Source organism: Pseudorca crassidens, chromosome 3, assembly GCF_039906515.1.
Source record: "Pseudorca crassidens isolate mPseCra1 chromosome 3, mPseCra1.hap1, whole genome shotgun sequence".
Classification (NCBI taxonomy): domain Eukaryota; kingdom Metazoa; phylum Chordata; class Mammalia; order Artiodactyla; family Delphinidae; genus Pseudorca; species Pseudorca crassidens.
In genome coordinates, this window is record NC_090298.1 from 59445709 (window position 1) to 59459196 (window position 13488).

General features: G+C 40.4%; 1 protein-coding gene and 1 long non-coding RNA gene across 4 annotated transcripts in view; one reads left to right on the plus strand and one right to left on the minus strand.

The window, feature by feature from the left end:
• Positions 1–2171, plus strand: part of HMGCR (3-hydroxy-3-methylglutaryl-CoA reductase) — a 53114-nt gene extending 50943 nt beyond the window's left edge. For all 3 annotated transcript variants that reach the window (XM_067731027.1, XM_067731025.1, XM_067731026.1), the window contains exons 19-20: positions 384–538; positions 683–2171. In XM_067731027.1, the coding sequence (XP_067587128.1) occupies positions 384–538; positions 683–737 (210 nt within the window). In that variant the 3' untranslated portion in view covers positions 738–2171. The remainder of the gene's footprint in view (positions 1–383; positions 539–682) is intronic.
• LOC137221400 (uncharacterized) lies at positions 1336–11270 on the minus strand. The gene is made up of 2 exons (XR_010941988.1): positions 3738–11270; positions 1336–3228 (listed from the first exon to the last, which is right to left on the minus strand). It is a non-coding gene; the product is annotated as an uncharacterized lncRNA (long non-coding RNA).
• Positions 11271–13488: the final 2218 nt, after the last annotated feature.

The window sequence follows — 13488 nt, forward strand, 5'->3', positions numbered from 1 at the left end:
TTTGTGTTTCTACCTGATACCACATATCGCTCCCCTCTCTATTTTAGCCGGTCTTTTCATTCGTTTCCCACCGGCCTAATCCAGTGTGTCCAAGTAAAGCATGTTCAGGCACAGGCTTAGTAAATTGAGAAAGTAGATTAAGAGAGCAAATGATTGTTCATCTGCTCTGAGTAAGTGCACTTCCAGCCAGGCTGTGGATGTTAGGTTCACTGTGGTGTATTCCATTGTTAGTACTGGCTGTCAGATCTTGGAAATGTAGTACTTCCACTGGAGCCTGGTTCTATTCTAATGCCATTGTAGTTGCCCTCATTTTAATTGATTGAATAGGAAGTTGTTGCCATGCCTTGAAGGGTGAGTCCTGCTGTGTCTGTCCCTGGCTGCAGATGCTAGGTGTTCAGGGAGCGTGTAAAGACAATCCTGGGGAAAACGCCCGGCAGCTTGCCCGAATTGTGTGCGGTACAGTGATGGCTGGAGAATTGTCTCTGCTGGCAGCATTGGCAGCAGGACATCTTGTCAGAAGTCACATGATCCACAACAGGTAAGACTTAAAGATTTGTTTAACATGTTTTCCCTATACTTAAAATATGCAGTAGAAAAACCTACTTCTCAGATACAAGTCCTAACTTAAAATTTTGCGTTCCTGATATTTTGTATATCTCTCCTTTGTCTTTTTCTGCTGTAGGTCAAAGATAAATTTACAAGACTTCCAAGGAACTTGCACTAAGAAGGCAGCTTGAATAGCCCGACAGTTCAGAACTGAAACACAGGTGTTGGGTTCTAAAGGACTAACATAAAATCTGTGAATTAAAAAAGCTCGATGCAGTGTCTTGTTGAGGATGAATAGACATGATCAGTGAGACGACTGCTTGGTTTTTGGCTCTTTCAGAAAGTCTGAGGTTCTTCTTTCCATGCAGAGTTCTCAGATCTGAGAAGTTTACATGCTTTACATGCTGTGCTCTTTGGAAAGATCTCAACGTGGATATTATGCCTTTATAGTATCACAGATGGTAAGCTACAGCACACTTCTGAAAGAGAATACAGCTGGAAAAACAAGTTTTCTTTTGATAAAATTCTTGGAGTTCATGGTGATCAGTGTGAGATTAAACCCTCCTCCTGTCCACACCCGCCCTAGCCCCAATCCTGGGTTGAAAATGGATTTTTAAATTATACTATAGCTGACAAAACTCCTGATTTCATAGTTAATTTATTAAGTCTGGGTTGTAGACCTTTAAAAAAAATAAGAGCTAAGTTTATTTTTTGTAAACGAATACTTCATTTGGTGCTGGTCTATTTTGATTTTTGGAGGTGATAGGCAACATGATTCTTCAGAAGGGGACCTGCTTTCTTCAGAGGAAGAATTACTCTTATTCCCAAATTACAGAATAATGTGCTAAGCAGTGCTAAACAGTTCTCTTTCAAGAAAAAAAATCACTGCATTTATCTCTGCAGGCTATTTGTTCAGAGAGGACTCTTGTCTAAATATAAATGTTTGTCTAGATTGGCTATAACATATCTTTCAGCATATAAGCCTTTAAGAAACAGAGTTTTGTGCTTTTTATGAAAGATGCAAGAGCTCTTAATATTGCTTAGACAAAGGTGACTCTGTTTATCAATGACATACAAGTCTGTGACCTCTCTTAGAACTCAGGGGGTAGAAAACACAAGTTTGGAAGAAAATTACCATTTCTTGAAGCCAAGTTTAATTTCTTAAAAGACACTTAAATTTATTTAGCTGAAAAATCTAGGTAGTTTTTTGTAAAGAACTGTACCAAATTTGTATATGTTGTAATAAAGCTTCTTGTGCTAGGAGTTTATTGAAAGCGTTCAAGAAATAAACAAAAATCACCCGATATACTGGTAAAACATTCTAAGCTTGGGCCAGAGAAGGCAGTGTTCTTTAATGTTGTCCAGGAAAGCCTGGCTTGCTTGTTGAGCCTAATGAAGGGGAAGGTCAGCTTTCAGAGCCAGTGAGGGTGCTGTGTGAATGGCCGTGGAGGGAGTGTCCCTTGTCCTGTGGCCAGGAGGTTGGTGACTGAAACATCCACACAGGGCTCTTTGATGGACCCATAAAATCTTCCTCAGGGGGTCAGCAGAGTTGTTGAATCTTAATTTTTTTTTTTTAATGTACAACTTTTGTATAAATAATAAAGAACTCCTTATTTTGTATTACATCTAATGCTTCAAGTGTTGGTCTTGGAAAGCTGATGGCTCATGTAGAAGATGGACTCTGAGAAACATTCCAGTAATGCCGTGGCAGTACAGAGAGCCTCTGAGTGATTGTGTCTGCATTGTTGGGGAAGATTGACAATTTCTGTTTTATGTAAAGTTTAAATTGCTTCTGTTGTGACTTTTCATCCAGTGACTTTTTATCTGAATTTTTCATGGAAGTGGCAGTGAGAAATATTTTGAGTCTTCATTTTGGTGACTGTAACCAATATCTTGCTAAACTAATGTTTTGTACAGTTACTAAATTGTATACATTTTGTTATACTTTTTCCCCCAGTTCCAGTAAATTATGAAAAGGAGGTTAATACTGATAAGTGTAATCAGTAACCTTTTTTGTTTGGATTAACCATAGGCCTGCCTGAGACCTGGAAGCTTTAAAGTCTGGCCAGAGTGGTACCCTGTAATTCACACTAGGTGCCCCCAAACCCATTTATCGTTCCCATTGTCTTCTCCCACTCTACAACAGAACAGCAGGCCAGGGTTATACATATATTAAAACTATCTTCCTTATACTTTGAGTAGTTCAGATTTATCATCATGGACTACTTTTGGATATTGGGGGTATGACAGTTGAGAGGAAGAGGCCATAAAGGTTGGGCAGCCAAAACCAAATGGCCATTGCAGGTATGTACATAAGCTGTATCAACTGACAGTACAGCTTATATAGCTGAGGCTGGCCTCTTTAAAATCCCAAATTCTGGTGATTTTTGACTATACTTCTGCCATAGTTAGAGACGTGAACAGGTGTGTATGAGCCACTAAGAACTAAGCCCAGATACTTGAGAATCATTTTGAATTTTTCTCCCAAAATGGCATGTGATCACTTGTCTGGTCGGCCCTCTCGAGAGTGGGGCAAGCTGGACAGGAGATGGGAAAGTTTCGTCCCCTTACTGCTCAGGTGATTTGATGAGCAGTGAGATGCATGTGGCAGCACAGGATTTTTCCTCATCTTTGGAGAGTATGGAGAATTAAATCCAAAGAGAACATCTCACATTGAAGGGTCTGAGCTCAAACAAGAGGACACAGAACAGCAAAACATCAATACAAATCCACTGTGTACAGAAGGTTCAAGTAAGAGCAGTAAATTCACTATAGGAATTTTTTTTCAAGACCAATGTTTCTCAAGCTGTCTTTCTGTTCTGGACATGACTTGAATTTATTAAGAATGAACTTTGCCCAGTTAGCAAAAAGATAACTTCTACACTGCAAGCCAAAAGAAGATGGCAAATGATTTATTTATATCTTAACAGATTCCCTTTTCCATTATGAGATGCATGGAACCCCTCCTTCCATCACACACACATATACTTTTTGTTCTTTTCTTCCTGAGCAAGTTTGGGAGCTCCCGAGGGAGGTGTGGGTACTCTTGTATCAGGATGTGAGACACTTCCACACAGTTGTTCTCTAAGGCCAGTGGGAGAGACCCTCGTGCCACCAGCTGGAGTTAGGAGGTGGGACACGAGAGAGTGTTGTAATCCAGGGATTCTCCAGTTCCAGTGCAGCACACTCACCTGGGCTCCTGATTCCCTTGGTCTTGGGTGGGGCTGGGACTTCCACATTTCTTTCTAGTATTGCTGTTGCTGCTCTAACGGTGCTGGGTTTCAGTGTGAAGTGCCTGGTGTTACTGTGAATAAATGGTATTAGAAAGTTTTTATTCAGAAGCACACAGCAGACACCCACGGAGAGGCCAAGTGCTGCTTAATAGCTGCTTAATAAGACAGAATTAATCCTAGAGAGATATAACCAACTAGAAGGTATGTTATTTGGGTCTGTGTCTCCCCTCCTGCCCCCCACCTGTGAACCTGCCCCCCCCCTTGGCAAAACACCAAATTATCTGCATTTTCAAAGAATGGAATGACTGCCCCAGAAAAGGACATTTTTAGCCACTTTTTCCCCTCACTTTCTTACCCCTTGGTCTCTGGTCTCTCTCCCAAATGAGACAGTGGGGGACCAAAGGGGAAAAAAGTCTACCTTTAAAGAGGTTCGTGTATATACCATTCCCTGCTCAGTACCCTCACCTCACCCACCCTATAGCCGCAAAGTTTGACTGCTTTGTACTGATACCTTAACTTCCCAGGATTGCGGCCCTGGAGCAGGGTCACTCAGAGGCAAGAAGCTGATTCCACAGACCATTCGACTGGTCAGTTCTGAAGCCAGAGGGCAGAGAGCATAAAGGCAGTAGGGCCCTGTGCCATTTACTAACATAAAGCACACAGGCACCTTGTGTGTCTTGGCAAGAAAGTATCAGGAAGTAATCCAAAAGAAAAGGACTGCAGTCACTAGCCTGTGTTGATTATGGAACTCCTTTGCTTTCCTGTCACTTGAAATTTGAAATGGTAAACGGCGTTTAGTGGGTGAAGTGGAGGGAGGGGACAGTGAAGGGAGCTCTGTCTCAGTCTCCACAGCAAAATCAGCTGGGATTGTATGTTAAAAGCAGTGGACACAGTCAAGCAAATCCAGAGTATTATTAGCCCTAAATGATGTGTGATGGAAGAACCTCATTCTGCAGCTCTCTCCTAGCCCTTAGTTCACAAGGGAGATAAACACTGGTGCCCCTACCTCCCTGCCCATTTCACCGTGTGGACTAGGGCTATAGCCTCAGGGCTCTAAATGGTCAAAACCCACCAAGTTTTGGTGCATTTTCTACCTCAGTCTCTTGATCTAGGGTATGGCCTGTGAACAACTTACCACATTTTTAAACCTTTATATTGCTTTTAATAGGAAAGTAGACTCAGGTGTGTGTGAGCAGCCCACTCACCTCTGGCCATGGTTCCTTCAGATCCGGATGATCTCACCCACACTGCACAACCCTTGGTAAGCAGCCAAAGCTTGAAGCTGGCTTGCTGGTATAGCCTGGATAATTTAACAACTTTAAATGGAAAGCTCTTGAGGAAAGGCCCATTTTTAACTTGCTTTTAGGACAGTGCCTACCCAGGCCAGTAGAATCCAAACCTTGAACAACCTTGAGCACTCCATCAGAAAAAACAAAACTAAAATGATAAAGATAAAACAAATAAAAGTTGAAATTTTTTGTTTCCATATTTCAGTGGTACATCTTGCCCACATTTTCCTCCAGGCCAAGGTCTCTTGAAGACAGGTACCATGTCTTTTCTTGTAACCTAGTACAGTACCTTAAAATTAACGGTCCTCCGTGTTGTTGAATGACTGACACAATAAATTTGTAATTAGGGCTTACTCCAAAGAGAAAATAATAGTTACAATAGGAAGACAAGGGCAGTGTTGAGGGAGCTGGGAATCCAGAGACCTCCATTTCAGTCAAGGCTCTGCCACTAGCTGTGACACCTGGGTTATTGGCTTCGTGTTTCTTTCCCTCAGTTTCCTTATTCGTATAATGACATAGTTGGATTGGCTGGCTTCTAAGCCCTTAACTGGCTCTACAAATTCCATGAAATGCTTTATTTACTCTCTCCTGTATATACATGAGCCAATTGCACTGATAAGCTAGAGTCTGGCTTATTAGTAGAGCTGATAGATGAACACAACAGCAGTGTCATAATAGTGGCATAATCCAAGTATGACGGGAAAAGCACATACAACTGGAGAGGAAGAGTTGAGGGTTGAGGGGGCGGGTATAGTTAAGGTCAGAAACTGGAACCCTGAAGTAGGTTCTGGATGTTGACTGAAGGGAGGAGAGAGAGAAGTTCCTTCGAAGGTGAGCATGGATCACTGAGTGACTGGAGTTAAGTCCACCTGGATGGGATGATTTATTTGTAGAGGGGACCAAGGAGAGGCAGGCTGGTAAGGCAGATGCAGTAAGGCCAAACTCTTAAAATGATACATTGAACATCAGACTGAAGTCAAGGAGTGTGGACTCAGTCCTTGGAGATAAGGGCACTATTGAAACATTTAGCAAGAGGCATTAGGTATTAAAGGATAACTCGATCAGGAGAAAAGAGGTCACTTAGGAGACTCATGTCTACCCTGATTCTGCAGCTCTGAATGCTTCCACATTCGTTTACAAGCTTGGCAATGACTGCTGGGCAGCTCGTTTGAGGCACTATCACTTTCATTTCCCAAGTTTTAAAAGCTGTCACTATTACTACACTGTAATTGTCACTTATTCTGACATTAGCATGAGAATTATACACAAGTAAGAACATTAATGGTTGACTTATTCTACATCCAAACAACCAGGCACCAACTCCCACTGATTTTTCTTAGGTATGTAATGCTCAAGAAAGCCCTTCAGTGATGCCCATTGCTGGTAGAATGAACATCAAGCTCTTTGCACAGCATTCAAGGTCTTCCATGAACTGCTCTGCCTCTTTCTGGTTTTCTCCCTCATTAGACATACCCTATAGGCTAAACCCCACATGACTTACGGTTTGGCTCAAAGCCCCAAAATGTTTGCGTCCTTCTTGTCATTATTCCTGTGTCTTATTCAGATTCCCGCCTTCAGCACTCAAAAGACAGTATATAGCACATATTTGTGGTTGACCAAATCATTCCTTACATTTGCACAGTAGAGTGCAAAGTGTTTTGAATACATTATCACACTCTTCCCCAAACAATCCTGTGATGTAGATGATTTCATATTATTTTATGGAAGAGAAAAATAGACTTAGAGACATGAAAACGTCTTGGCAAAATCAAACGTGTTCAAGTGAGAGAGCCAGAAAAACTCTGGTCTTCTGGCTTCTAAATTTCATTCCTTTCAGTTTGTTGAATGCATGGTATCCAGAAACATGGGGAGAAATACACTTAGAAGTAACAGAAAAATCTACTGGATGTTACAAATGAAAAGTCAAAGTCACAAACCACAAAATAAATTGTAGATTTAAATAATCAGCAGAGTAGACCAGCTTACTAATTTGGTGCTATTGACGTGCATGGAAGTTGGTGAACTTGTTAAAACACAGCAACAATCCATTCCCTATCTACCTTTTGAGGACACAACTGAGAACCAAGAATCAAAAAGACTTTCACACACCTCAAATGTGGTTAAGTCTACCATTAATGCACTGTATTGAAATGCTCTTGATCTCAATGTCTATTTCCTCTTAGTTTAGGTGCATTTCTAAAAAGCTTGGTTATGACAAAAACAGTGAATGCCAGATGTGCTGTTTGTTGCTGTATCCTTAATCCTGGAACACTTCATGGCATGTAGTAGGTGCTCAACAAATATTTCTCTGCAACTTGTTTTGGGTGCTGTAGAGTTAGTGCTACATATCTATATTGCTAAAATTGCTGGATGTTGGCATCTTGACTTATTGCCACACAAGGATTCCCTGCTGCTGGGCCCAGCTACCACTTGGGTCTCCCAATTGCAAGGAGTAGTAATAGAAAAGAATCACAGTAAACTGACTAGGGGTGGGTCCAAAGCATGTTTCAGTCACTACCTCAGTGGTCATTTTGCAGCAGGCTGCCCACAAAAGTGGTAGCTATGTTGAGTCTCATCCTTGGGTTGAAAAATCCAAGATAAAATACCCTCCTTGGGCTTGTTTGTGGTGATGTTTCATCCTTCCAAACTGGAAGACAGGAAGGCAGTTAAGGCACCAAATGAAGGCCAGATTTAACCTTTAAGACAAAATTTATAGATCTGGTAGGGTTCTGTGACATGTAGGTACTGTGGTTTTGTGAAGCCGGTACTGAAGTGTGTGATGTTAAGACCTCTACCCCCAAAGTTCTAGTCTTCAAGCACGTCAGCTCTTCCTATTCTGCTAAACACTATATTCTAGACATTAAATACATAAGGCACTAAAAAGTAGCAGAGTCAAACAGAGAAAAGACTTGAGAGTCACTCAGTAGGCCTGGAATCCTGGCCCATTTCCTTATCTTTGTAATACGGGTGGTACCACCAACTACTACCACCACCAACCACTGCTGCTGCCACCCAGCATGTTGTAAGGGAGGAAGTTAGATAAAACGCAGGCAAGTTATGTGCTATACATAATGGAGACATCCTCATTTAGCACCTCAACAATCCTAACGCCTGGGTGATGAGAAAATCCTGGTTGGGCATCTTTTAGTAACTTCAAAGATCTTTAAGATTTGTTCTAGCACTAACCTCACAGAATTCTCTGCAGCAGAACAAAGAGGCCAAATAAAGTAGTTTAACTTTATGATACTTGTTTAAGTCTATTCAAAGTGTACATAGAGGGTTCACAAAAAATTTCTTAATCGGAAGACAATGCAAATGCCAACAATATGACTCCTCTGGTACTCTAGTTCAAACAATGACGAGAAAATCTGGAAGACACTATAAACACAATTCAATTAAAAAAGCTAGTTAGAAGTGCACCTTTCCAATTTTGGAGACTGGTTCAAGATGGAGGAGGAGAAGGACATGCACTCACTCCCAACTTAGAATCACAACTAACTGCTGAAAAATCATTAACAGGAAGACACTGGAACTCACCAAAAAAGATACCCCACATCCAAAGACAAAGGAGAAGCTGCAATGAGACGGTAGGAGGGGTGCAATCACAATAAAATCAAATCCCATAACTGCTGGGTGGGTGACTCACAAACCAGAAAACAATTATAGCACAGAAGTCTACCCACTGGAGGGAAGGTTCTGAGCCTCAAATCAAGGCTTCCCAACCTGGGGGTCCGACAACAGGAGGAGAAATTCCCAGAGAATCAGACTTTGAAGGCTAGCGGGATTTGATTGCAGGACTTCAACAGGACTGGGGAAACAGAGACTCCACTCTTGGAGGGCACACACAAAGTAGTGTGCGCATCGAGACCCAGGGGAAGGAGCGGTGACCCCATAGCAGACTGAACCAGACCTACCTGCTGGTGTTGGAGGGTCTCCTGCAGAGGCGGGGGGTGGCTGTGGCTCACCGTGCGGACAAGAACACTGGCAGCAGAAGTTCCGGGAAGTACTCCTTGGTGTAAGCCCTCCCAGAGTCTGTCATTAGCCCCACCAAAGAGCCCAGGTAGGCTCCAGTCCTGGGTCACCTCAGGCCAAACAACCAACAGGGAGGGAACAAAGCCCCACCCATCAGCAAACAAGCAGACTAAAGTTTTACTGAACTCTGCCCACCAGAGCAACACCCAGCTCTACCCACCACCAGTCCTTCCCATCAGAAAGCTTACACAAGCCTCTTAGATAGCCTCATCCAGCAGAGGACAGACAGAAGCAGCAAGAACTACAATCCTGCAGCCTGTGGAACAAAAACCACATTCATAGAAAGACAGACAAAATGAAAAGACAGAGGACTATGTACCAGGTGAAGGAACAAGGTAAAACCTCAGAAAAACAAGTAAATGAAGTGGAGATAGGCAAACTTCAGAGAAAGAATTCAGAATAATGATAGTGAAGATGATCCAGGACCTCAGAAAAAGAATGGAGGAAAAGATTGAGAAGATGCAAAAAATGTTTAACAAAGACCTAGAAGAATTAGAGAACAAACACCTAGAAGAATTAAAGAACAAACAAACAGAGATGAACAATACAATAACTAAAATGAAAAATATGCTAGAAGGAATCAATAGCAGAATAACTGAGGCAGAAGAACGGATAAGTGGCCTGGAAGACAGAATGGTGGAATTCACTGCCGTGGAACAGAATAAAAAAAAAAGAATGAAAAGAAATGAAGACAGCCTAAGAGACCTCTGGGACAACATCAGACGCACCAACATTCACATTATAGGGGTCCCAGAAGGAGAAAGGAGAGAAAGGACCCAAGAAAATATTTGAAGAGATTATTGTCGACAACTTCTCTAAGATGGGAAAGGAAATAGCCACCCAAGTCCAGGAAGCATAGAGAATCCCAAGGAAAAACACACCGAGACACACAGTAATGAAACTGAGAAAAATTAAAGACAAAGAAAAATTATTAAAAGCCAACAAGGGAAAAACAACAAATAACATACAAGGGAACTCCCATAAGGTTAACAGCTGATTTCTCAGCAGAAACTCTACAAGCCAGGAGGGAGTGGCATGATATATTTAAAGTGATGAAAGGGAAGAACCTACAACCAAGATAACTCAAGGATCTCATTCAGATTCAATGGAGAAATTGAAAGCTTTACAGACAAACAAAAGCTAAGAGAATTCAGCACCACCGAACCAGCTCTACAACAAATGCTAAAGGAACTTCTCTAAGTGGGAAACACAAGAGAAGAAAAGGACCCACAAAAACAAACCCAAAACAATTAAGAAAATAGTCATAGGAACATACATATCGATAATTACCTTAAACGTGAATGGATTAAATGCTCCAACCAAAAGACACAGGCTCGCTGAATGGATACAAAAAGAAGACCTGTATATATGCTGTCTACAAGAGACCCACTTCAGACCTAGGGACACATACAGACTGAAAGTGAGGGGATGAAAAAAGATATTCCATGCAAATGGAAATCAAAAGAAAGCTGGAGTAGCAATACTCATAGCAGATAAAATAGGCTTTAAAATAATGTTACAAGAGACAAGGACACTATATTATGATCAAGAGATTAATCCAAGAAGAAGATATAAGAATTATAAATGTTTATGCACCCAACACAGGAGCACCTCAATACGTAAGGCAAATGCTAGCACCTATAAAAGAGGAAATTGACAGTGACACAATAATAGTGGGGGATTTTAACACCTCACTTACACCGATGGACAGATCATCCAGATAGAAAATAAGGAAACACAAGCTTTAAATGACACAACAGACCAGATAGATTTAATTGATATTTATAGGAAATTCCATCCAAGAACAGCAGATCACACTTTCTTCTCAAGTGCACACAGAACGTTCTCCAGGATAGATCACCCCTTGGGTCACAAATCAAGCCTTGGTAAATTTAAGAAAACTGAAATCATATCAAGCATCTTTCCCAACCACAACGCTATAAGATTAGAAATCAATTACAGGGAAGAAAACGTAAAAAGCATAAACACATGGAGGCTAAACAATACGTTACTAAATAACCAAGAGATCACTGAAGAAATCAAAGAGGAAATCAAAAAATACCTAGAGACAAATGACAACGAAAACACAACGATCCAAAACCTATGGGATGCAGCAAAAGCAGTTCTAAGAGGGAAGTTTATAGCAGTACAATCCCACCTCAAGAAAGAAGAAAAATCTCAAATAAACAACCTAAGCTTACACCTAAAGCAACTAGAGAAAGAACAAACAAAACCCAAAGTTAGCAGAGGGAAAGAAATCATAAAGATCAGAGCAGAAATAAATGAAATAGAAACAAAGAAAACAATAGCAAAGATCAATAAAACTAAAAGCTGGTTCTTTGAGAAGATAAAATTGATAAACCATTAGCCAGACTCATCAAGAAAAAGAGGGAAATAAATCAATAAAATTAGAAATGAAAGAGGAGAAGTTACAACGAACACCGCAGAAATACAAAGCATTATAAGAGACTACTACAAGCAATTCTATGCCAATAAAGTGGACAACCTGGAAGAAATGGACAAATTCTTAGAAAGGTATAACCTTCCAAGACTGAACCAGGAAGAAACAGAAACTGTGAGCAAACCACTCACAAGTAATGAAATTGAAACTGTGAAGAAAAATCTTGCAACAAGCAAAAGTCCAGGACCAGATGGCTTCCCAGGTGAATTCTATCAAACAAAGAGAAGAGCTAACATCCATCCTTCTCAAACTCTTCCAATAAAGTACAGAGGGAGGAACACTCCCAAACTCATTCTACGAGGCCACCATCACCCTGATACCAAAACCAGACAAAGATACTACAAAAAAGGAAAATTACAGACCAATATCACTGATGAATATAGATGCAAAAATCCTCAACAAAATACTGGCAAACAGAATCCAACAACACATTAAAAGGATCATACACCATGATCAAATGGGATTTATCCAGGGATGCAAGGATTCTTCAATATATGCAAATCAATCAGTGTGATACACCATATTAACAAACTGAATAAAAACCACATGATTAGCTCAGTAGATGTAGGAAAAGGTTTTGACAAACTTCAACACCCATTTAGGACAAAACCTCTCCAGAAAGTGGGCACAGAGGGAACCTACCTCATCATAATAAAGGCCATATATGACAAACCCACAGCAAACATCACTCTCAATGGTGAAAAACTGAAAGCATTTATTTCCTCTAACATCAGGAATAAGACAAGGATGTACAGTCTCGCCACTCTTACTCAACAGAGGTTTGGAAGTCCTAGCCATGGCAATCAGAGGAGAAAAAGAAATAAAAGGAATACAAATTGGAAAAGAAGCAGTAAAAGTGTCACTGTTTGCAGATGACATGATACTATACATAGGTAATCCTAAAGATGCCACCAGAAAACTACTAGAGCTAATCAATGAATTTGGTAAAGTAGCAGGATACAAAATTAATGCACAGAAATCTTTTGAATTCCTATACACTAACAATGAAAGATCAGAAAGAGAAATTAAGGAAACAATCCCATTCTCTATTGCAACAAAAAGAATAAAATACCTAGGAATAAACCTAAGGAGGTAAAAGACCTGTACTCAGAAACCTATAAAGACAGTGATGAAAGAAATCTAAGATGACACAAACAGATGGAGAGAAATACCATGTTCTTGGATTGGAAGAATCAATATTGTGAAAATGACTATACTACCCAAAGCAATCTACAGATTCAATACAATCCCCATCAAATTACCAATGGCATTTTTTACGGAACTAGAACAAAAAATCTTAAAATTTGTATGGAGACACAAAAGATCCCGAACAGCCAAAGCAATCTTGAGGGAAAAAAATGGAGCTGGATGAATCAGGTTCCCTGACTTCAGACCATACTACAAAGCTACAGTAATCAAGATAGTATGGTACTGGCACAAAAACAGAAATGTAGAGCAATGGAACAGGATAGAAAGCCCAGAGATAAACCCAAGCATCTATAGTCAACTAATCTATGACAAAGGAAGCAAGGATATACAATGGAGAAAAGACAGTCTCTTCAATAAGTGGTGCTGGGAAAACTGGACAGCTACATGTAAAAGAATGAAATTAGAACACTCCCTAACACCATACACAAAAATAAACTCAAAATGGATTAAAGACCTAAATGTAAGCCCAGACACCATAAAACTCTTAGAGGAAAATATAGGAAGAACACTCTGACATAAATCACAGCAAGATCTTTTTTGACCCACCTCCTAGAGAAATGTAAATAAAAACAAAAATAAACAAATGGGAGCTAATGAAACTTCAAAGCTTTTGCACAGCAAAGGAAACCATAAACAAGATGAAATGACAACCCTCAGAATGGGAGAAAATATTTGCAAATGAAGCAACCGACAAAGGATTAATTTCCAAAATATACAA